The sequence below is a fragment of the Clinocottus analis genome, unplaced genomic scaffold (genome assembly GCF_023055335.1).
Source record: "Clinocottus analis isolate CAN_PGR_092001 unplaced genomic scaffold, fCliAna1.0.p SCAF_19, whole genome shotgun sequence".
NCBI lineage: Eukaryota > Metazoa > Chordata > Actinopteri > Perciformes > Cottidae > Clinocottus > Clinocottus analis.
The window spans coordinates 9898058-9923047 of NW_027175920.1; the positions used below are offsets into that span (position 1 = coordinate 9898058).

Consider the following 24990-nt stretch of genomic DNA (forward strand, 5'->3'; position numbering starts at 1 on the left):
ACGTCAGTGGTAGGGCTTCAGGATGGTCCTAATGTTTATAACATTCTGTTGATAATAGTTTTTGAACTTATCACCTGCAAGAAAGAGCATACAAACAGCTTTTTCAAGTTGGTTAACTATGTATACACATTAAATGTATGTAATGCATTAGCTCACCACAGGATATTTTGTGTAGGAGGGACTACAGTATGAGTCAGGCCTTCTGTCAATACTCCTCCAACCCAACTAATAGACGCATGGCGGACCCTCACATGAGCACCCTTGTGACTGACACCCCCTGCCTCGCTCCACTGCCTATCGCTCAAACTTGTGGCTTCCAATAGGCAATTCATAAAACCTTTAATCCCCTTAAAGAGTTAACAAGCCAGAGTTTTTTTTAAAGCATCCCTTCCTGTTCAGAGTTTACCCCCTTATTTTGTGTCTGTTTCTCTAGGAACCCCCTGGTGTCGAGAGACCAGCTGCAGCTCCATCTCCTCTCCGTTTGCTTGTGTCTTCACAGCAATGTGCGATCTTTCATCGTCTCTGCTTTATTGGCTGACTCCTGGTTTACATCTGGCATCGCTGACCTCCTCTAATTGATGAGTCGAGCTCCCACTCTGCATCCCCTCACGCTCCATGAGTTTCTCTCACCCAGAGGTAATCTCTCCTCCATTCCCAAGTGAAATACTGTGGGGAACGGAGTTCACTGTGCACATTCCAGCAGCCAACTGTGAAAGCTTTCTGTGTGCCTTAAGAAACACGTATTTAGAGGTATTGATGTTCTTGCGTATTTTCCTGTCAGGTGTTCACAGGTATTTGTGTGCCTGCTCTGTGTCAAATAGTGAAACCATATATCATTTATACACTACACATAACTTCCCTTTTGATACCAGGAAACTAGAAGTATCTCACAAAACAGAGAAACCACTTTACAATCAACAGTTTAAAGGTTCAGCAATTCACCTCTGCTACTTGGTTCATACCATGTACATTTACAACGAACTAATAGCAAAAAATATAGTCAATGTCGTCAACCAAACTGCTGAAAATTAGTGTCAGTCTATAGAATACATTAGCTATCTATGTGTATACAAATGGGTGGCTGAATGTGCCGTGCACGTATTGATAGTTTGCTTATAGATTAATTCAAACTGGCAAAAACATTAAAACCACCCGCACCTTTGTCTGGTCCTCCCCGCATCCGACGGTGAGCCGGTGCATGACTGGGTGAGTCGGAGCTAGCCGGTGTGCAGGCTCACCAGTTGAAGGTCACATCTCCTTCTGTAACAAGCCTGGCCTGGACATTTTGAATCTATGTGTTCCTACAGATAATCAAGGCTTGAACTTTGTGTTTGCATTTTCATGCATTTTATCTATCAGGGCTTTCCAACAAAAAAGGTGAGCGCACAACGCGCCAGTGTATACAGTGTCAACATCCTCTTGTTGCCTTATCAGGAAATGCATCTGGCACAGCACTGGCGTGGGGAGGTCCATGCAATAGAGACCAGATTGACTGCCCTGACCCGACGCAAGACAAACGTCCTGAGAGAGGTATTAGCAGAGAGGAATTCAAAGCAACCAAATGGCAACGTGAACCCCTTTTTGTGCTCTATGGGAACAATTCCCAAGCCAAAGGGCTGGAGAGCACCTGATCCTTAACCCCTCAAGGCCTCAGACCCCCCCCTCCTTCGCCCCCCCCTGTTTGACATCTAAAAGTATCACTGGAAAAGTGCCAGCTGATACTGAGTGTTATGTGTTATTGCACAGGTAACTGTTACGCTGACTATACTCATACGAGAGTTGCCTCATGATAAAAATTAGAATTTGTCCAAAAAGCTGTATTTTTTTTCCCACCAGAGCAGTTTGCTTTCTGTCCCTCCTCAGCGCTACAGTAGAAAAAAACAAGTTCCGGCCTTTAAATGCGTATTCCCCAGACCCGACTGTAAGCCTACACCAGCCTCTGTGAACCACGAGGACAAAGACCCGAATGCAGGCGCTGCTGCTGTCCTCCGCTCCACAACCCCCATTCTTTACCCACACAACACACATGGAATGTAATTTGAAATTTATCTCACAGTTTCCTGTTTGTTTCCTCCCCATACCCTCCGAGAACAAAAAACTGGGTTCCCCCCGCTTCATTCCCCTTCATTATGTTGTTCCTTCTGCCTCATAATATCCATTTTATTGAGGAGGTTAAGCCTACACACTTATAACATCTCCCCGCTCCACTTTTCTTCTGTCTTGTGGTTTGTTGTATGACGTATGTCCTGAATGGCTCCACAGACTCCTCAAGGCGTCCTTTGAAACGGTGCTGAGGGCTGATGGGACGGGGTGGGCGAGTGGGCTGCTATGTGGAGTTCCTGATGTGAATGTGTGATAATAGAAATGTACTGGCTGTTGCAGCAGAGCAAATGTACAGACTGAGTGCATCAGTACGCTCCATAATAGTCCCATTACACTTATCTCTGAGTACTGTACGTAATCAACAGGCTTTCTGTCTGCAATAGTTGGAATAGACTGAAGAAACCAATGTGAGAACTACAGAAACAGCCTTGTGAACGTGGAAATATACAAGATATTGAATAAAAACGTCAGAGGCCTCAAAATAACTACATGTCAACCTTGTGTTGAGTTTCCATGAATATTAATCCAGTTTTTCGAGACTGGCGAACATAACATAGAGAGCAGGACATTGGTTGAATATGAAACACAGCACGCTCTCACACCGAGTCCTCGCTGCACGCCGACGACCGAGCCGGTCGTTGCCATGGAGCTGGGAGTTGCTATGAAGCTAGTGGTTTCTGAGCGGCGGTAGCGTCCGTGGAGGAAGACAGCGTGCTCTGTTTAAAGTCCAGCCAGGAGTCCTGCCGGGTTCAGATGACCTTTCATGGGAATAAAACATGCTCGACTCGGCCCTGTCCACTAAACCAGAAGTTTACAACCGAAACAAACAAACATTCACACCAATAATGTGCAGCATTATGACAATGCCTCATTTCTGTGCCACTGTGAATTCAATGGTTAACTTTTACACTTTAGTTTCTTGGATTTTGGCTAAACTGCTGAATATCAAGTGAACTTTCGTAGACAAAAGACAAAGAACATATTTTCCTGCTGTAGCTTTAAAGCTGGCATGAAATCAAATTTTAGAACAGAATATAAATAAAACATGAGCTGAATCTAATAATATGCCATTTTTGTTTTATATGCCAAGCTTTTGCCTGAATAATCCAGTTGTCTCAGCCTCTGTTTCCACAGAAAGAGACGAGCGTCAAATGGTCCTGAGAGAAGGGACGCTTCGCGCTTGTATTCGCCACATCTCGCCAAACAAATGTCCACACCAGGGAAGCCATTGGCGCCGGCTTATCTGCCAATCGGTTTCATTTTGAAGGGAGAAACGATACACTACACAATGGTTCATCCTCCAAAACAGCACATTTGGTCAAGTTCTTGTATTTCATGAGTCATAAACTCATTTTAAACAAATCTTGGGATTCAACTGATACAGGATGGAATTTCCATTACCACTGCCCCCCATGGACCACATGTGTTATACTGTATGTTCATACTATATGTCTAATATGGGACAACTGGCTTGATGTTATACGATACTGCTCTATACCGTCTGTTTTATGACTTCTCCAGGCTGCTGAACATTTCTTTTCCCTGTTTAATCTTCATCCATTCATGTGTGTAAGTTATCTGTAAGTATATGTTCACATTTGTTCATCTGCGTGCAGGGGCCGTGTGTCAGCATCCACATGTGCGTGTTCTCTGACTGTTTGGTGCACGTGTGGCAGGAAGGAAATGCAGCAGGGGTTTGGGACACACACACGAGGCTGTTCCTCAGGTCTCCAGTTCGTGATAAGTGTAGGAATGTATACCCTGAGGAGGAAGGCGTGGCGCTGAACACTCTCCCACTGTCCAGTGGCACCTGTTTTGCAGCTTAGCTCTGGGCAGACAGATAGAGCGTTGGGAGACAGTGGGACATATTCGCTGTGTTGTGGAAACAAAACAGCTGTTACACAAAACCATGTCATGAATACAATACTCCCGGCATAACAATGAACCCACTAGTTTGTCTTTCTTTCTCTTTATGGAGTAGTCTGACATTGTGGTAATAAGCTTATATGCTGAGTTAGATGTAAAGATTGATACCACTCTCATAGCTGTCTGCTAAAGCTACAGCCGAGTAGCTTACGTGAGGATAAAGACTGTAAACCGGCCTCTGTCTGAGCGAAGAAGACCCACCTCTAAAGCTTATCAAATAACACAGTCCAGCCAGGAGTCTTTCTGGATTCAGATGACCTTTCGTGGTCATGAATTAGCAAGCTAAGCTAGCGGGTTCCCCTTGTGTCCAGTCTTTATGCTAAGCTAGGTTGACTAGCTACTGGCAAGCACTTTACAGATATGAGAGTGTACTCTCATATCTGTAAAGTGCTAGACAGTAGCCAGTCCTCCGTCTTATTTGTAACTCAGTAAAAAATAAATAACTAAATATCAGACTGACATGACTCACAGTATCTGTAGTTTGAAAAATATTGGGACTGATGTGAATCTTCCTAAAGGAATTCACAACTTGCTGAAATGCACTTGGATCTGAAGAGATCCTAAGGAACCTTTCAGGTCCCCTTTGATAACGTTGCATTAACAGCGATAGGAATGTGTGATAAAGTTAATGATTTATTACGGATGAAATTGAAATTAAAACACTTGCTGTACAATGGTGCACTTTCAGTAATGTTTAATCATTAAAAAGGGAGTCACTCCACACAGCATTCCTCTCTCGGCCCGCAGACACTTTTGTTCAAAATGAACAATTCTGTGCAGAGGAGTCATAGGTAAAGAAAGAAATGTTCAAGGGGAGGCCGGGTTCGATCTGGCTTTGAGCCCAGAGGACTGATAACCTTGGGCATGTGCTCTCATTCTGAAAGATAGAAAATAAGCAACACAAAAATGCAGAAAACTATACATTCAGTATTCAACCAGTGGAGGTTGTACACAGCTCTTTAAGGGAGAGGGTGGAGGAAAGAGCTATTCCTCTCTCGGGCATTACGCTGACCTTTTGCCAGAGCTCAGTCACAACAGGACTGTGTTTTTACCTCAGATCACTCTAGTTATTGGTTGGTGCATGTGCTCAAAAAGGTCAGGAGAGCATTTCACCTTCGTTCAGATTTTCCCCTCCTCCCTCTCCGGGACACATTAACTGAGAACTTGATCCTTAACAAGCTTGTGGAGCCCACACCATCACTTGTCTGCAATGTTTACCAAGGGAGCAGTTATCTCTCTCTCTGGGATCTAAACAGTCCCTTCTTTCAGAAAGTGCTGCATGATCTTTATGGGCACAGAGAAGAAAACACAACATGTGGCCACTCTTTATTCTAGTTAATGCAACAGTCTTTTCTCTGGAGATGAAATAACATGAATGAATGGGGAATATGGGCTTACAATTGTCCCTGAAAGTCACATTGTCACTTTGACAAATTGGATAATTATATTCCCATTTACATTCACTTAATCCAATTATTAACAGGCCCGCTATTCGTCACCCTGAATAATAGGTGAATATATGGGGCAGTAAATCTGAGGCATGGTGCTGTGACCAGGCCTAATGTAATCTGGTGGACAGCCCATTGAATAATGACACAATATGGAAGGTAACTGCACTAAATCTGAACAGCAAACGCATAGAGCTTGCTCCCACATCGCTCGTCCTCTCTCGCGCGGTAAAGTGAGTTGCTATGATTTACAATGCTCCTTATAAAGCCTCCTTCCTGTCTGCACAGCGTATAGACGGCCTGGTTGCCCGACCCCATGCAAACTTCACCGGTCATCCCTGAGACCTCCTATAAAGATTCTGAGGATTTATTTTCCTGTCCTCTTTTGATCGGCTGTTTGCAGTGGATCCTCCGTAACCACATGGTGCTATTTTTGTTTATGCCTGGGCTTGTTTGACCTGTAAATGAATGTTTGAACATAAAAGGATGGGTTTTATTGAACACATGTGTGTTGGTTTTCAACAGCCAAACCTGTGGTCAGCGTCTTTTGTTTATTGTGAGTGTGTGGAAGTTGGCTCATGGTTCAAATTTGATTGGTTGCTGAAACTGCTCTAATGTTAATAAACTCTCGAGATCATAATTAAAAGTGTGTGTGTTCAGGTGAGTTTTCTGATGGAGAAGTAGGAAATTGTGGATACTGCTTGTTGTACAATAATTAGCCAGGCTTTTGTTGAAATGTCTTTGAAAAGTAGTGCATATCATGTGAAAAGCAACACATGGGATTTGTGCTAAAGTGTGTAAAAAGCTAGCATGCATGACGTGTGTGTGTGTGTGTGTGTGTGTGCGTATGTGTGTGTGTGTTCAGCCTCCTGTCAAGCCAGTGTGTGAATCCGCTCTGTCCCTCTCTACTGTGTGTGTGAATACAAAGCCAAGCCCTTTGTCTCCTACAACAAGTGCAGCTGTACTCTACAGACCTGCACATTTTCCACTCAATTGAATGGCTCTCTCAGATCATTAAATATCCTTTCATTAGCAAAGGACACTGGCAGGGACTCGGCGTAAGGCAAACACAGAGAGGCCTGTCTGGGGGCGCTGTCTCTCACACTGTGACCTGTGACACTGTGGGTGGTGGCCTTCGAGTATGGCACCTGAGATGACTATTGTCATGACGAAACAGCGCTCAACAGTAGCTGTTATATTCATATTAGCTTGAACAATCCAAGCTTCTGTTTCATTTACATTTTCTTGTAAATCAATAACGATTTGAAAGATGCACCATGCCGTCAGTTCACAGACTTATATTACCAGATGTTTAAAACCTTAACAGCCCTGTCCGATGATCAGTGACCCTTCATCAACCCTGCAAGTAACTATTTTACCAATCATTTAGCTACTTCAACCATTTATGATTATTTTGTACTATTTTCGATTTCAACTGTTAATTTATTACTTATAGCCTTTCCACCATTTATCCATTGATTTTAACGAATGAGTTCAACTATATACATTATTTTCAGCTAACTCTTTAAACTCTTTATCTATAACTAATACTACCGTGTATCAATTTAACCTCATGGTTTAACTGTTGCACCCTCAACACCTGGTGAACTGTTGTTACGTCTGACTCAATATGTGGATATGTCGTTTTTATTAAAAGTCAAGCTACTTTACAATCTGCTCATGCAGCCTGAAGGAAGTGCAGATGTTGGCTACGCCTTGAGGTACCAGCTCTCCTGACTGTGAATCACTGTTGAGCAGTCGCTGGTGTATTCCTCTGTTTCCTGGACGAGACTTCATGTCATCATAACCCCCCTGAGGACACCAGACCCACCAAAACCTGTACAGGAGAGGAGGGAGGAAGGAGGGTCAAATATTCATGGAGAAACTTCCTCGTGGTCAGATGGATTAGAGTGGCTGTAGATTGACGCACTTTGTTTCAACCTGACTTAATAACCTGCTTGACTCACTTTGACTCCAAGGTTATTGGTTGAGAAACCATGGTGGAGTTTTTGTGTAAGCTGAGGAGGAAAAGGGGTCAGAACGGGAACTCCCAACATGCCGTGCTCAGGCATGCCTCGAGAAATGACAGCTTTCTACTCTGTGTGAACAAGCCCACCAAATAATAGGTGCATGTCTCACACAAGACTTTTCTGTGATTTTCCTGCTTTAAAGATTTCCAGACTACATTTGTTCTGGACATTTGAATTTAGTTTACGAGAAAACATTCACGCAAACGAGCTGGATGGTGGACCATATGCCTCTGGATATTGTAGTAGTTAAAACTGTTTGAATTTTATATTTTATTGCTCATAATTTAATTTTAAGATTGCGTTCATGCATTTAAGATGCACACAATGAAGATCAAACTAACCTTCTTCAGCCAGGAAACTCAACCTTGAAGTTCTTTTTACATGTGGATTTCGATGCTTTCAGACGTTTTCATACCTTAATGCCAATTTTCTAAACACCTAAATTGTCTTCATAGAAAAGTGCCCATAGAAACTGATCGTTGAGATGAAAACTGGTGTCATCCTGTCGACAGGAGACAATCAACAGATAGACGGGAGCAGTTTCAACTAGTCCTTTATGCGTTTCAGCCAGAGCCAAAACAAACATGCTTGGATCAGGGTGGAGCTTCCTGTGAAAATCCTGGGAGAGGGCAACTAAACCCAGCAGACTCAAGGAAGGAGGAGCTGTAACCAAGGCTACATATTCCCTTTTCACTGATAAGCACCAAAAAAGATCGTAACCCAGGGTTGAAGGGTCAAGATGAACTGGGTCAGTGGGGACTTGAAGTCATGGGAGATAACATTTGCAAATAATATAGTTTGATTACGTACTATTGGGAAATGAGGTTTGGAATTTGTTCTGTAGTAGTTGGCTTAAAAATGTTAAAAGTTATTAATACAAGCATTATTTTTGCCTTGAGCAGTTCCCTGGCTTGTTGCCCACTCAGAGAGTGGCCTTAGTGAACACATAAGCTGGAGTGGAGGGCAAACAAAGAGGTAGTAATCAAAGAAGTCCCCTTCTTTCTTTTGATCGCTCACTGAACAGCTGTTTCTACAGGCCGCTCTCACTCATCCACTCTTGGAAAAGTGGAGCCAGAGAATAGATGCATTCTTGTCAATGGGGCTGGGGTTGCCAGGACGGAGACCCTCGTACGGATGCTTCTGTGCAGCGTCTGGTGTTTGTACCAGCTCAGCGGAAAAGATAGAGAGGACTAGTAGGAGGTGACGGAGGCAGTGAGGAGCCTAGAATGGAAGAAGACAAGAAAATATGTAATAAAACAACTAAACCACAATGAATAAAAGATAGGAAAGATTCAGGAAGTCCATTCTTTGATGAGGTCATCTTGTAATTTCATGTGCATTCAAGAACAGACACACCCATTAACGGGTTGTTAGGTTGCCATTGTGCAGCTAACTGTGTGTGGCTCTGCTAACAGCTGAGTTGGACCGGACCGCTCAATTAGCACAGTGCACTGTTGCAAAGGCTGATTGACATGGAATGCTGTCCGGGTCACAGCCCTGCTGTCTGCGTCCAGGAGGCTATTTGTTTACATCTCAGCATTTAGATACACTGCAGACTAAATAGAAGCAAATAATCATATTGGGGTTGGTGACCTCGTTTGCATTGGTTTAGGGATCCTTGAAATGAGAACAACTGATTCAAGCTATACCTATTTCAACTGTTTATTCATTACGTTGAGCTTCCTCACCATGTACCCATTCATTTTGGCTAAATGTTTTGAATTGCTTACATCATTTTTTCGGAAATGTATTGAAGTGTGAGATGCAAATGAAAGAGGTCTTAATCTGTGCATGTAAGAGAAGGAGGGAAGCAAGTGTGTTACCGGCTGAACGTGACTGCAGAGAGACAAGTGACATTAGTGCTCATTAAAAGCAGCAGAGAGCCAATAGCAGTGGTCCGTCTATGTTCAACTCACAGGAGAGCCGGTGTGGGCGGATGCAGCCCTGCAGGGGCGCATTTAGCTTTGGAAGGTGTTTTGGAAACGTTTTATGTGCATGTGCATGTGTGTGTGTGTGTGTTTGGGACAAAGGGCATGCCCTTTAACGTCTGGTCACATGTGTCGTCGATTAACTTTTTGATTCCTTCGGCAGCTGTGGACCCCTGAGAGCACATTACCCGGGCCTTACCTGGGCTCCTTCAGTGAACAACACACACCGCACATATGCACAATGCATTTTCCTGGTGGGAAGCGGACTGAGAACAGCCTGGCCTCAATTCCATGTAGCTGAGCCAACTTACAACACCACTGGGAGGCTGGAACGATCAGTTGTTCCAGAGAAATCCCCGATCGAGTTGAGTATCTATAATTAGGAGGGATGGGAGCGCTGAGCCGTTGGCCGGTGGAAATCTATGACTGTAGTTTTCTGATGGGTTTCACTCTGCGCTATTTTATTGTACATTTTAAGTCAGTGTTTAGATAATTGGACACATTTGGAGGAAAGGCTCACAAGAGTTCACTCATGACAGAAGTAAAGAGCGTCAGGTGATTTCCCAGTCTGTACATACAGTTCTACTTTACGCAGATGGCTAAAAGTCCTTGACTCATTGCCATTTTCTTTTTTTTTAAATCTCTAATCAGGACGGTGGAGGGAGGGATGGAGGGAGAGAGAGCGAGAGATGGGGAGCAAAAGAGAGAGTTAGCGGCTAATAGACGTACAGTTCTCCCACTCATGAGAGAGCCCTGACTCCCTCCCGTTCAATCAGATCAGCACAAACTAGCCGGTGGCGCTTCATTATCTCGAGGAGCTCCACGCTGCTGCCTTGAAGTTTTCAAAGGGAGATGAGATTGAGTTGATGGTTGCAGGGGCGTAAGAGAGAAGCAATGAGCAGAGTTTGTTTTTGTGGCTCCACCGTCCCGCTCAGAAGTAAAGTCTAAACATCCTCTGCAGCGTAGGTGTATGATTGTGGGATTATGTGCACATTACTGCACTGATGGGGATCCCTTTGAGTTGGTGCGTGTAGGGGGTTAAATATAGCCCTCAGTGTTGCTATAGAAGTCCCTCATAGTGCAAGTGGGTAGTAGATGTATACATAAATACGTTTGTCTCTTTGTTAGTCTTGTAAGGGCATGGCGTTTATGCTTGTGTGTTTAAACCCAGAATAACAATACAACTTGCATAGATTTCCTGCTTTCAGAGAGTATACAATATTTGGCTCGAGGCCGTCATAAAGCGGTGTCCAGTCCGAGGGAGAATCAATTCAATCTGGAACGCTGAAGCTGGCTTTAAAAACAAGAGAGCTGGTAAAAGAGAGATACAGAGAGGTACATCTTGTACTTGGGGTGAAGCGTTTTGATAACTACAGCCATCCTGTGAAGGTCCTGAGAAAAGTGCCAGACTGGTATGTGTCTTACGTCATGTCTGAGCGTCATTACCATCGCTGGTGCTCTTTTTGGCCGACAGGTGCTTCCGTTAATCACACTGATGGCTCGCAGCAAGATTTGAGAAGTTTAAAATGAGAAGACATTTACTTTATGTGAGGGGAAAATAGCTTCATTTGTAACATACAGTATGAAAGGTACATTTTAGTTTTTTTCCCTCCACGGCAATCAGACCAAACACTATAGTCAGCCAGTAATTTCCGTGGTTTCTCTGGGAAAGGTCCGGGCTTTTGTCCTGCGCTGGAACCAAGCCAGCTGTTCCACTTTTGCGCACTGCATTAGAAAGGTACAAAACATGTCCCTGAAAGCTGTCTCGTGTTACTGTGTTGTGAGGGTTTGATTGGTTGACTCACAGAGAAGTTTAGAGAGTTCAGTTGACCGTGTGCAGGGTAGATTTTCACCCAAAGATGAATTACATTTGTCTCTGACAGAAAAAAAGAGAAGATTTGAGCCAAGGACTTCAGACTGATTTATACACACATTTATACCATACGGATAATAACCTGCATCAGACTATACACCACGATGAGTTTATGCATACAGGTGGAGAGTCTCTGCTCTGTCTGGTGTCTGGGATGACATTTGTGGATCAAAGACAAATAACAAGTTTGCAGATAAGAGGTCTGGTCTCTGCAATTTCGTGCTTTTTGCAGGTGTAACCGGAAAGCACACAACTGTAATTCATAGTTATTTCCTGAACTTAGCTACTGACAGTTTATCTGTAGACAATGGAGTCCTTCTTTTATTCATAGGCAGACTATGAAATCTCATAATAGACACACTCTAGCAAGTCAATATTATATACAGAGCCTCTAAGATCTTACATCCTGAAGCCAGCCTGAAGCTTCTCCAAGAAAAAAACCTAACACATGATGAAAAAATGTAATACAACTGTAATATAAATATTATCTAATATTGATCTCCACACCATTCACTCCATAAGAGGTGACAGCATGTTCGTTTTTTTGCTTAAAGAGATTCACAGAGATAACGCCTAACGATAATAACACACACAAGGCCTCTACAGTAAGCTATATCTTTCCTACATTATCCCCCACATGTTTATAATGTGTGTGTGCAGGAGCCTGAGTCTGTGTGTGTGTGTGTGTGTGTGTGTGTGTGTGTGTGTGTGTGTGTGTGTGTGTGTGTGTGTGTGTGTGTGTGTGTGTGTGTGTGTGTGTTTACCAGGACAGTCTTTTCAAATCGATACCTCCACATTGAAGTCTAAGGCGTTTGCACCACCTACTGGATGTGTAGTGGTACTACACTATCGTGACCATTCCCTGATAGACTGACAGGTCTGAATATACTTTGGTAGATTGTTACTTTGTGACATATTTGTTGATTTACGTGATTATACTACAAACTCTGTGTTCTAATACGTTTACATTTTGAATACTTGTGTGTGTGAAACATCCTCCATTTTCTAATGTATCTAGTGTCCTGAAATCTACACTATAATCTTCCTGTTTCGTAGAAGTTTAAAGTGTGAGGAACAACTTAAGACGCACGCTGTCTCTCTCAGATATGCTGCAAAGTCCAGTGGAATTTGGCAAAATAGGAAAAAAATAATAACACTTTTATGAATCAAGATGTTCCAACTTACTTTAACATCTCATGACATGGCATGCTTGCCACAGAAAAGATAACAATTATGTAATCCGGTTTTATTTTTTTCCATTGTCAATTAATCTTTAGATAACAATTGAAAATGTATGAACATGTTTATACTTTATGGTTTCATATAATGGTTGAGATTCTTGGCATAATAAGCACTGGGTGGTTATAGTTTCTGATTTTTATTCAGGTCTTATTAAAATGTGGGTTATTTGGGTGAACTGACCCTTTTAAAGTTCACGCATGCGCTACAGAAACCTGCCAAAAGAGGGCGGCAGTTCATCAGACATTGAGGGCGAAAAAGGAAACGCGTGTTATATTACAGCTTTTATTTAAAACTTGACATTGTGGTTTGGTAAAAAATGTTTATTCAACAATGTGTGAATATTGTCAGCCGGTGAAACACAGCGTATATTTCACCTTGAAGCTGCTTTTTTACATTTAGCAGGTAACAAAAGTGCTGTTTCTGAGTGAACACCAGGGGGCGCTGCGCACCGCGCGTTGATCTCTCGAGACACGAGCCGCTGAAAAGTAGGCAGAGTGAAAATTGTCATTGTCTCAATTACGATCGAGGTAATATATTTATTCTTTAGATTTCATTTCCTGCTAAATATTCCATGAAATAAATCAAAATGAAACAATTGAATGCGAACTAGTTTACCTTCGATAGTGTGTGCTGTGACTGAGGGCCGTTCATTCATACAGTCCTTTTCTAACTGCTTTGTTACGAATTTGCATTTTCACTCACGCACACACCGCGGACAGTGCAGAGGAATTTACCCGCAGGCGATATCAGTTGGACGAGTCTTTCACCTATCTCCTTCCATCTCTTTCACGTAAAGTTCACTCTGCGACAACTCCTTTGAATGACAATAGGATTCTGCGAGAGGCTGGCTGGAAGCCTTTCAGTGGGCTGAATCAAGTGTGATCTCGAGGCACTACTGTTAAGAAAACATTGCATAAAACATTAAGGAGACGGTCTGGCTGCGGGATTAAGCTTTAGAAAAAGACTATGAGCAGCTATTGTGTTGAGTTGTCTTGGAGCCAGCCTGAAGATGATACGGATGTTGAGAAAAAAAAACTGTAGCGAGTAGTAGTTGTGTGCGTGTTTTTTTTAGTTTCACCGGTGCTTCTTGGAGGCCCACAGAGCTGCATGTTCACAGCGAACAGGTAAATGCAAATTTGAGAGGAAAAGAAAAAAGTCAAGACGCTGAGGTTTGCGTGCCATACGCTCCTCGCTGAAGGCCGGCTCTCACCGCGACTTCGCCTTGAGCGTAAGAGGAGGAGGGGGAGGGAGAGAGGGGGGGGGCAGAGCCAATAGGAAGGCAGCTTCGAGTCCAGCTCTCTATAACTCTGTGACACAGAAGCCGAGCGATGCCACAACCAAGTTACTGCAGCCGGGACACTTTCGGTGGACTATAAAGATCTCCAAACCCCTTTCAAAGAGCGCGCGCCCACAACAATTCTGTATTGCGCGTTTGCTTTACGCACTCCACAACGACAGCAAGAAGAGGATCCAGCAGTGGGCTTTCTTTACTCTGGAGGGCTGCTTTAACATGAGCGCCGGACAGACGTATGACAAGAAGATAGCGAGTATTTTGACCGATCTACCAGGATCTATGAGTTGCCACCCGAACTCCAAGGACTCTCCGACCCTCCCGGAGTCCTCGGTGACGGACATGGGCTACTACAGCGGGCAGACGGGCCCGAGCCATCACGAATACTACCAGAGTCAGGCGTACGGACAGCCCATGAACTCGTATCACCATCAGTTTAATCTGAACGGAATGGGAGCTGCTGGAGCGTACGCGACCAAATCCGAATACCCCTACACAAATAGCTACAGACAGTTCGGACATTACAACAGAGATCACCTGCAGGCCTCCCCTCCGTGCTCAGGTAAATGTTGACTCGGTTGATCAGCGTGTGTTTGTGTGCCGTCGTGTTTAGCTCCAATGTGCGAGTGACGTCACTTGTTTGGGACGAGATAAGACTCGGAAAAGAGCAGTGGTTGAATATGCAATCATACTGTGATACCAGCAGTGTTTGCTTGTGGATTGTCTGTTGTGTTCTTATAAATTGCCCAATATTTTTTGTATAGTTTTTGGTTAAATATGATGTTCAGATTCAAGTCAAATCTAATTATTTGTTAGTTTTGTATACTCAGACATTTTACCTTTCAATTTATATGCATATTTGATTTAAATATACTATTTGTTCATGCGTTGATGTTTTAACAGCATGCCTATATAAAACAAATAATTATGGTGTGATTAGAGCTTGTAAAACTCACTCCGTCGATTTTATGTCAACACTGCTAGCCGGAATGTAAATTTGACAACTTTCATCTTCCCGTTTTGCTGGTTTAAGTTTGTGGTACTTGCTTTTGGAGTTGTCAAAAACCTTCTTGTTTTTTTTTTTTTACTTTGGAGCAATTGTATCAGAATCATGTGAAGAAGCACATTTTAAACACATTTTTTTTTTTTAAATGAATGTTTTACGTCCTTAATGCTCAATGTTTTACACGCAGTGGATGTTCTGAGATATTCTCGATGGTCTATTTAATCGAAACATTTTGTTGCGCATTTTAGTGAAAGAAGAGCCAGAACCCGAGGTCCGCATGGTGAATGGAAAACCGAAAAAGATCCGCAAGCCGAGGACAATCTACTCCAGCTACCAGCTCGCCGCTCTCCAGAGGCGCTTCCAGAAGGCTCAGTACCTCGCTCTCCCCGAGAGAGCGGAGCTGGCGGCCCAGCTCGGCCTCACCCAGACACAGGTAAGCAGCCCGACCTGGTGGAACATCTATTGTATTGGTTTATTATTCATCAATACGTGTAGAGTCATGTGAGTCACAGCGTCCGAAATACTGCAAACAATTTGTTCTGTAATTACGCAACGACGCGTAATCATCCAATTACGCACCGCGGTCTTTCAACGTCTTCCACTTCATGAAGATGAAAGTTGAACTATTAAATTATGTATATTTAACGACGTAAAATATGGCAAAAATGTGCGTACGTCTCTTCTTTTTAAAATGTAAAATTCTAAATGTTTTATTTATTTTACATTTCAATTAATGTTCACACTCGTATATTCTCTCAGGTCAAGATCTGGTTCCAGAACCGGAGATCTAAGTTCAAGAAGCTGTACAAGAACGGCGAGGTTCCCCTGGAGCACAGTCCCAACGCCAGCGACTCCATGGCCTGCAACTCCCCGGCCTCCCCCGCAGTCTGGGACAACAGCACCCCGCAGAACACCCCCATCAGCAGACCGCAGGTCCCGCAGCCGACGCACAGCTCGTCGCCGCCATACCTGGAGGATTATAACAACCACTGGTACCAGCAGGGATCGCACCTACAGCACCCGGGCACCGTGCACCACCCAGTCCCACAGCAGAGTGTGGGAGCTGTTTATTAATAATAACTAAGACTCAGCAGATTTTTCTTCTCAAACTAAGTCTCCCCACAAAGACTCTGAAGAGCGAAGGTGGACCGGGAGCAGGAAACGTCGCTTTTGGTTTTCTGGATGATAAAAACTCATTCTGAACTGGGGTTTCCTTTCTCAAAGGATTTCTGATCACATGTGGCAGCGTATTTAACGGACGTCCGGCGTGTTTTTTTTAAATTATTTATCGCTTCTGTTGTCTTTCCTTCACTCCTTTTGTAAACGAATATGCAAAGTTTTTTTAAAAAAAAAGTATAGCTATAACCACAAGCCGAATATTGTCAACTGCGCAGTTATTCCAAGCTGCAATCAATTCAAGCATGCGGGTTTTGTAGCGCGTCACCAAAAAAGAGCTCAGGTCATATTTATAAGGATTTGTACAAAAACGTCGAAGGCTGTAAATACGTGTTTATATTCAGAACCACTATGACAATATTTGTTTGAAATGGGATGACAGCACTGTGGTGCTTCCAAAACCATTATCACATTCATGTAATTAGTTGTTGCCTTCTTGTCAATTGAATAAAGTTGTTAATTGCATGTTGTGTGTCAAGCCCTTTTATAAACACGCTGTTGTCAAGACGCAGTTACGCATGACTGGTTACTCAGCGGGAACAAGAACACGTAAGAAAGAGACAATGTAGGAAGAGACAATGTAGGAATTAGTTGAGTTTGAACAATTTATAATAATTAAATCAATGATATATAATTAGATCACTTATTTTTTTTTAACTCAATAACTTTAGGTAAAACTGATGCGAACAAGTTTGCAACTGTACATTCACAAACACACAGACGTCACAAACGTTTGCAAAAATATTGCATTTTCCTCCACATAGAGGTCTGAATAGTCCATTGGGTCTAATGATCACAGCACAGTGAGCTGACTGTGAGCTGCGTGCAAAGCGTTGCAGTAGGAGGCGACATACAAGCAGACATGTTGGAGTCAGTCGGTTTTATTACTATTCTGCTGCCAGATAACAAGAGAGAAGTCAGCTCGTTGCACACACACACGCACACAAACACACACACACACACACACACACACACACACACACACACACACACACACTCACACACACACACGCACACACGCATTGGTGTGCGGGGGCGAACCAACTCTGCTGCCGCAGGCGGCGCGCGCAGCATGATGGATAGAAACGCTGCCAAATATTGACGCCATAAGGAAACACAGCCCCTTTTTAGTTTTGGTGTGTCTCACTTTTGACTCTGGGTTTCATCCTTTTTCATCTCGCAAAGCAGTTCTTGTGAAAAAGGATCTGCTGATGTGGTTTTTTTTAACTTGAGTTCCGGGTTGAATCATCATGAGACTCACCTTTTACCTCCAACAAAAGAACATGTTTTACAACATAAGGTACACACTTTGTGATTCATTTTCATAGAAAACAGGTCTTTCACGGACATAAAATAGACATGGGAGCGACTGTGGCACGCAATAAACCTGAAATACAGTGATATTAATAGCTGAAAGATGTACTCGAAACAAGGCAGCGCTATTAATGACGTTATGATACGCAAATCACGACTTCCCTTTCAGCGTCTTCTCGTCTAATAATAATGACAGAGGGCATTGACCTCAGTTTGGCCACAAAGGCATGCGTTATTAAATATGCTGCACAAACCATTACACGATGGGGTAACCGCTGATGGCGATATAATACACATGGACCACCAAGGCGCCATTACGCACGGAGAGAAAATGTACCCACGGTGCTTTATGGGCTAACCTTTCCTACCGCTTTTATTAATGTTATGCGCTCTGGAGTGGGGGTGCCACTCTGTGAAGGCAACATTGCATCATTGCGCCATTGCAATAAGAGCATTATAGCTTTAAATGTGAATTTAGAATTGTTCATTTTAAACTATGAAGTCACACTGTGTGGCTTACGTTTGATTTTTCTCAAATTGTATTTTCTTGGATTTACTTGCGTCACTAAAAACCTGTTGGAAAACGACATATTCAAGGCTACAATGATATTACTTTATTCAGTTCAGTTCTGGATATAGATTCCTTGACAGTATGATTTTTACAACCTTTTGATAGACTTGAAAAAAGAGTTTACATAATATAAACATGCATTTATATGGTTAAAACACATTTTTTGGCAAAATTGTTCACAATGACTGCAGTTTGCCCTCAGTTATTATTGTTTCTATATGAGCACTGTCTGACAAATACACCAGTGATGTTGGTTCATTACAATTAAATGCATGTGTGACGGGAATTAAAACGATCTATTTAAATATATTAATTAATATTCCTTCAATTTATTTAATATAATTTAAGAGGAATTCAGTCATCGATCATTTGAAAGTGTTTCAGAACTAAAATGTATTTTATACATGTACATTTATTTTGAAAGGACATTCAGACCAAAACACAATTTATTCTTTCTTGTCACATTTACATATTTTGTGCACTTCTTGGTATTTTTAACGCCGAATGTATTTTAAAAAGAAGAAGCACTGCATATAATTCCACCAAACTCCTCATACATTCTTTCACCATTGACCAGAATAATCCCATTTCCCTAAACTCAACACCAGTTGTCTACAGCATCACTCATCATCTCGGGGTGCTGTGCTGATTTGACAACTGCAGCGTGAGTACTATTGCCTTTTGATATCAATGAAATCTCATCAAGCGAACACATGACCTCCCCTCGGTGGCTCCCTCAGCGTGTGTGGCCCTCGGCCGCGGTTGTCAGGGGAAACATTTGTGCCGAAGACAAACGTGTGCTCACTACAGGCCGCGCTTGTGTGTGTGGGCTGTGAGACGTATGTCATCTCTAAACATTAACAAGTGTAAGTAGCCACCGAGGTGGTGGTGAACTGTTGAACTTGAATGTGATCCGGCATGGCACAACATCACAGCACCCTAAATAGAGCCGGTGCCCGGGCCCCTGAGAGCCCTCCTCCTGCAACAGTAAACGGAGTGGTGTCGGCACTTGTCTCAGGGGTGCAGCGATATGGGTTGAGATGGAGGTCGTGAACTGAAATGCATGGAAAGACTTGCAGCTGTCCAACACTCAGTCCGGGCCCTCGGCTGCATTAGGATCACTCACTCTCTCCATCTTGCTGTAAACGGGGATGAAATGAAGGCAGAAAGGCATCCTTGACAGCTGTACTGGTGAACCCTGGCTGACCTCAGGCCAGGGCCGGACTGGACAGTGAGCTGATGCTCCGCAGCCAGTTATCACGGCCTGATAACACCACCCACACGGGGAGGTTTCACTGCTGCTCAGGCGTAAGCTCACCTTGACCTACAACGTTAAAAAAATGTGTCCTCCAGACATGAGTTTCACCAAGAAAACAGAACTGAAAAAATAAGTAAATAAATGTGTTTCTCCCCACGTTTTATGAGGGCCTGGCCTTCTTAAACCCAGTTTTGGTCCATTCTCACTGTGCGTGTGTGTGTCTTTCTGCCTGCCAAACTGTATTCTGTCTTCAAATCCCGCCAGAGTTTCTGTGTGTGTGTGTGTGTGTGTGTGTGTGTGTGTGTGTGTGCATCATGTGCCAAATTAAGTCAAGCCTTCCCCTCAGATGAAACCAAATCATGCATTCACTCTCTCTAACAAGGGAAGCTGCTCACAATTACCCGAGATGTCAGATCACTCAAGTTAATAACAATAATCACCCCTGGGACCTGCTTTGCCATTCGCCCATTCACTGCAACTGGGATTTAATTACCAGCTATTTTCCCTCTTATTGCTATCCTGGAATTAAAGCCCATCAGACACATCCTATCTGATAACTCTGACCGTCTGCAGCATTGATACAGTCACACTTTCCTTCATCATTACCCTTCAGCCCATCGCACAGCCTCCCGTCCCCTCGTCGTAGCTCGTCTATTACACCAGCAGCCTTTTCACTTTCCCTCCAATCTGCCTGCATGATAATTGGCCCTGTTTGAAAGGTCCTACTCTGTCTGTCCAACTCCACGAGCCATTATTCTAATCTGGAGATGTGAAATTGCCTATAATTTTCCCTGATGCCCCCATCACTTGCCTCTTCTTCCCCAAGCCTGCATGTTTAACAAGGCACATAATGATCAAGGAAAATGGTGCGAGGGTGTGTATGTGTGTATATAAAGGAGATGTTAGTGTAACACAATGCTTGGAGGAGTGTGAGAAAAAGGAGAGAAAACACAGAGCTCTGATGTGGCTTTTGTTCTTCAGAGAAACACCAGCGAAGGCTTTGGGTACCGAGCAAGGCTGCACTTCTTTGACTAAGGTAAGACAGTAGCCCGCGTGGTGGTGGTGCCCATAGCAGCTTGCTTATGGAGGTTATGTGTGTTTTAAATGCCACAAGATGTGAAAGTGTCCTCTGGCTTTGCTGTTGAAGAACAATCTTTTATTCTAAAAATAACAGTTGTGCAAAATTTCAGGGAGAAACGTGAAGAATTAAATGTATTAATGTATTTAATTATAGTTGATGTGGTTCAACTATTTTATTGCAACCATACACAAAGAGCTACACCTCTAATACAAATGACTGCATACTGTAAATTCACAGTCTTTTTAGAAATATTAGAAGACAGTGTCTCCCTATAACAACTTGTATGATTAGTTGTTGACCTAATCTCTTTGTAGAGTGACATCAGACAGATTGTATCTAATGTTTGCCAGACAGCTGAGAGAGCAGAGTGATGAACGGAAGAAAGCAAGAGGTTGTTTCTTTAACGAACCCTTCGGTTTCATTAGTTCACCCCCGATTTAATTGAGTGTAAAGATAGAACAAGTTAATTTAAACAGTGTAACCGCCAAATTGTGAAAATCCGTGCAAACGACCGTAAATCAGGTGCACGTTTATTGGAGGAACTGCTTGTTATCCTATTATGTCAACGGCAAGTTTTCGGTTTGAGCTCATCGAGAAGAGGAAGAACGAGCCGCTTGTTCCCGCGCTGCGCGCGTGCTTTATCTCCTCCTCGCGGAATGGTTCCCTCTCTGGTGAATAAAGTTGCCCCAGTCCTCCTTTCGGTGTAAAAAGAATGTGAGACATTGCGGAAAAATGTATCCTAGATACATTAAATGTGTTAAAATATCAAACTGTCTTGTTGGTGCAATGCGGACTTTCACATTCAAATGAACAATTAGAAAGGCACGTGTCGTGGCCTATTTCTCCGTGCGTAAAAGTTACACCGCAACCACTGTGCGTAAAGGTGGCACTCCACATCCTCTTTGGTTCACCATGAGGGGAACTATTTTCTTTTGGATATGTGTTGCGTTGGCTTTATAAATAAAGTATCCCGGTTATCAGAAAACATGAGGAATACGATTAAACCCGCAGATCTGCAGGTGTATTGACAAACTGCAGCTGACGTCCCGGTTATAAATTATCCCACGCGCTGGTCTGTAAGTGGTTAACTCTGTAATTAGTAAGACAGTATTTCATCCACTCAGGATGCTTTTGTTCGCGATCTGACTCCTGTAAACAGTGTCTTACGTTTTGATGATTAAAATCATCAAACAACTAATAAAGCAGCAACAAAAACAACAACAACATATCACACACGAGCTTCATCGAAATAATATCAATCCAACAGCTATTTATTAGCATAATGCTCACAGCACGTGTTGGACACGCAGCTGGAACTCATTTCATAAAGACTTGTGGATGCACATAATCTACATTCTTTAAAACGCCTTGAATCCAGAGTCTCTTGGTAAACTGCACACACGTTGCAAAGAGTTGAGGCCGTGCAGCAGACGTTGCAGTGACGTGAAAAATATATTTGATGCCTTGTCGAATTTTGCTGTGAAAATTGAATTCAAAACGCACGCAGAATACAAAGAATATGAACACGAGCTCTTAAAACACACATTTAAACACAATTCAGCACGAGCGGAGGCCTCGAGAGCAGCCAGCAGGTCCATTTGAGCCGAGCCCCTGGTGAGTCACCCCATGACGGCCCGCTCACATCATGTGAGGCCTGGGCGCCGCGTCCTGATGGGGATGGTGGTGGTTTGGGTACCAGTGGCCAAAACTGTTCATGTAATTGTTTGGGTGCATTTGGGCTCCTTTGGAGACCTCCCAGCGCTGGGGCATCGCGGGTGAGCAGGGGGAGATGGAGCTCGTGCTGTGGAGATGTTCGCCCTCTGATCCGCTGCCTCGCTTTATGATCTTTTTGTACTTTGATCGCTTATTCTGAAACCATATTTTCACCTAAAAAAAAGAGAAAATGCACATCAGTTTAAAAGGCAAATTACACCGCAAATAGCTTTTTTTCGGCAGCACATCATCCTTTTTTCCCCTAATTATACACTTTCCATAATTGTAATATTGCGACCTATCAAACCTTCATAACTCTCATGTTCTTTGTGTTGCTTCTGCAAATCCCGAGGTCATGCCACTCGATGAGTGGCATTACAGCTGAGCTCTCCCATTGTTCGCTGCTTTATGAGTCCAGCGGTGCATGAGAGTGACAGCAACCAGCCGAGACTGAACGTGTTGTTACATTAAAATCACAGTCCCAAAGGGCGTTGTGATTGATTTCTGGTCATTTCTGATGATTCTAAAATAAAATGGCTATTTTTGTACGAAGGCGATAGTGTAAAATATTCAAAAAATTGCATCAAAAAGCTCAAGTAAACTCTTTAAACTCCTAAGCAACCATGGCACGAACGGCAGAACACAACTGTGAGACAGTTGCATTGAGGAAGCAGCTCAGGTGACGTCGATTTGTTGCTGTATCTGAAAATTCAAAATACAGGCGAGGCAACATCTGACGACTTCTTTGTTCCAGTGGAGAATGATACTTTGACAGCCACACGTGCACCTGTTTGGCTGCAAAATATGTTCCCAGCACGTAGAATAATTCCCACGCTTCAACATCTCTGCATTCTCAAACATTCATAATTGCTCGTGAAATCTCATTATGAATGCAATTACAGTTAAACACAAGTACATGCATTACAATAATGCGTATAACTGGTCAAATTATATATTGTTTTCTACAGTAAAACATCGAAAATGTCCCTAATTCTAAAATTGTATCTACATTTTTTTAATTTAGCTATTGTTGGAGCTGCAGTCCTGCTTTCACAGACCTCGAGGACCTGATGGCTTGACAACGGAAATGCAGCCATGAAAATAAGTCGAGTAAATAAGACATTAATTAAAGGATCGAGTTACAAATCACAACAGGTTGCTCTCTCATTTGATCTCCTGAAGGCCGTGATCCCTCATAATTCAACCATTAAGAGGTTTCCTTTCAAGAGTTTCAACATGCACTTTCCCTCAGCAGCACATTTCTTCAAGGTAGATTAATTCAACACGTTTGGTATCTCTACTGTGGTTGTATTGAATTAGCCAATACAAATTGCAGTTCTGCTGTTTTAGACTGAAAACAATGAAATTATTATAATATATAAGCACCACTTTGTTAATTCCCTTAATATTTGACCATTATCATGTATTAATAATAACCGTAAAAATAATAATGCTACAAATATACTGCTACTACCCTTACTGATAATAATAATAATAATAATAATAATAATAATAATAATAATAATAATAATAATAATAATAATAATAATAATAATAATAATAATAATAATAATACAACACAGTAAATCCTCGACACTTTCCGGCTCCCTTCGCAGCTGCTGAGTTGAAGGCCCACCTGAGTCTGGGTGAGTCCCAGTTTGGCCGCCAGGTCCGCGCGCTCCGGTAGGGCCAGGTACTGGGTCTGCTGGAAGCGCTGGTGCAGAGCCTGCAGCTGCAGACTGGAGTAGATGGTCCGAGGCTTGCGGATTTTTTTCCCCTTTCCATTTAGACGAATGTCCCTGCTCTCAATGGCCGTGGACTTCTCGCGATCTTGTGGATTGAAGAAAGAATATCGTGAGGATTTTGTTTTGACACAGATTCAGCACACACAGTACATATAGTGTCTGCAGCCAAAACATGTTGGTTTTTATCTGGCTCTCATATCACATGGCTGTACATGGACGGATTATATTATATTAAATGGCACATAATCCCTGCTGCTTTGCGCTATAATGAGGGTAAAAACGAGTTCCAGAGGTAGGCCCATGACTGCTGCACGGGCCGTAAGTGGATTCACCAATTAAAAATTATGGTCAATAAAATAAATGGCACCATCTGCCTTTATTGAATAACATGAGTGGTAAAGAGGGAGCATCCCTGCAGGCGGTGTTTTGAATGCTAGGCCTTGTTTGGACATGACTGACCTGCTGACGTCCATTACTTAAACTTCACATGTATCACATTATACATGACGAGAGAGAAAAAAAATATTATTTGTTTACATAACCTTAAAGTTCACTGTTTTTCTCATTATTAAAATGACACATTGTCAGTTGGCGCGCTGTGCGTAAAAACATGTTTGTGCCAAATCAGAATTGTATAGCCACACCAGTCTAGCCCGGCTCTCTTCGACCTCGCCACATACCTGTGTGCTCTAACCTGCTGTGGGCCAGACTGCTGCTGTTGCTGTGATTGCTGTGCTGGTAGGACATGTACGCGGACTGGGGATGAGTGTTCACCGCGTTGGGGTAGGCGTAGCCCAGAGAGCGGCCATAGGACGCGCTGCCTGGAAAAGGACTTTCGTGCTGTGAATGCCCGGCAGCGTGCAAGCCATGGACGGGGTACATGTGAGAGAGTCCGGGGGAGAGCTGCTGGTGCGCCGGGTGTCCGTGGCCAAATTCTAGAAAGGCCGATTTGGAGGGATCGGAGGCGTTCAGGCTGTCATGCGTGAACCCCACAGACATCATTAGCTAATACGCGAGTCCATAAACCCGTCGCTCTGGAGAGGCTTTCATGAGCTCTGTCGGGCTGCGAGGAAGACTTGGAACAAATCCGCACTTGAGTCCGACGCTTTGCTCGTGAAAAAAAACGTCCCGCTGCAATGAGTTACAACCCGCATGTTCACTGTTTTAGGAGAACGACACCATCAAACAAAAGCGAGAGGGATCCCGTCTTTACATCTTTGGAGGTTCTTCAGAAACCTTCTGCCTGCAGATCCTCAGTCTCACCGCCGACCATCTGCGAGCTTTC

At 43.1% G+C, this 24990-nt stretch overlaps 2 protein-coding genes across 2 annotated transcripts; one reads left to right on the plus strand and one right to left on the minus strand.

Annotated features, from left to right (window-relative positions):
- The first annotated feature begins 14060 nt into the window (after positions 1-14060).
- dlx3b (distal-less homeobox 3b) lies at positions 14061-16445 on the plus strand. Its single transcript, XM_068583172.1, has 3 exons — positions 14061-14403; positions 15096-15280; positions 15607-16445. The coding sequence occupies exons 1-3, from the start codon at positions 14061-14063 to the stop codon at positions 15919-15921; spliced, it is 843 nt and encodes a 280-aa protein (XP_068439273.1). The 3' UTR covers positions 15922-16445.
- Positions 16446-21562: 5117 nt separating this feature from the next.
- Positions 21563-24707, minus strand: LOC137789508 (homeobox protein Dlx4b-like). The gene is made up of 3 exons (XM_068583173.1): positions 24386-24707; positions 23597-23790; positions 21563-22134 (listed from the first exon to the last, which is right to left on the minus strand). The coding sequence occupies exons 1-3, from the start codon at positions 24705-24707 to the stop codon at positions 21886-21888; spliced, it is 765 nt and encodes a 254-aa protein (XP_068439274.1). The 3' UTR covers positions 21563-21885.
- Positions 24708-24990: the final 283 nt, after the last annotated feature.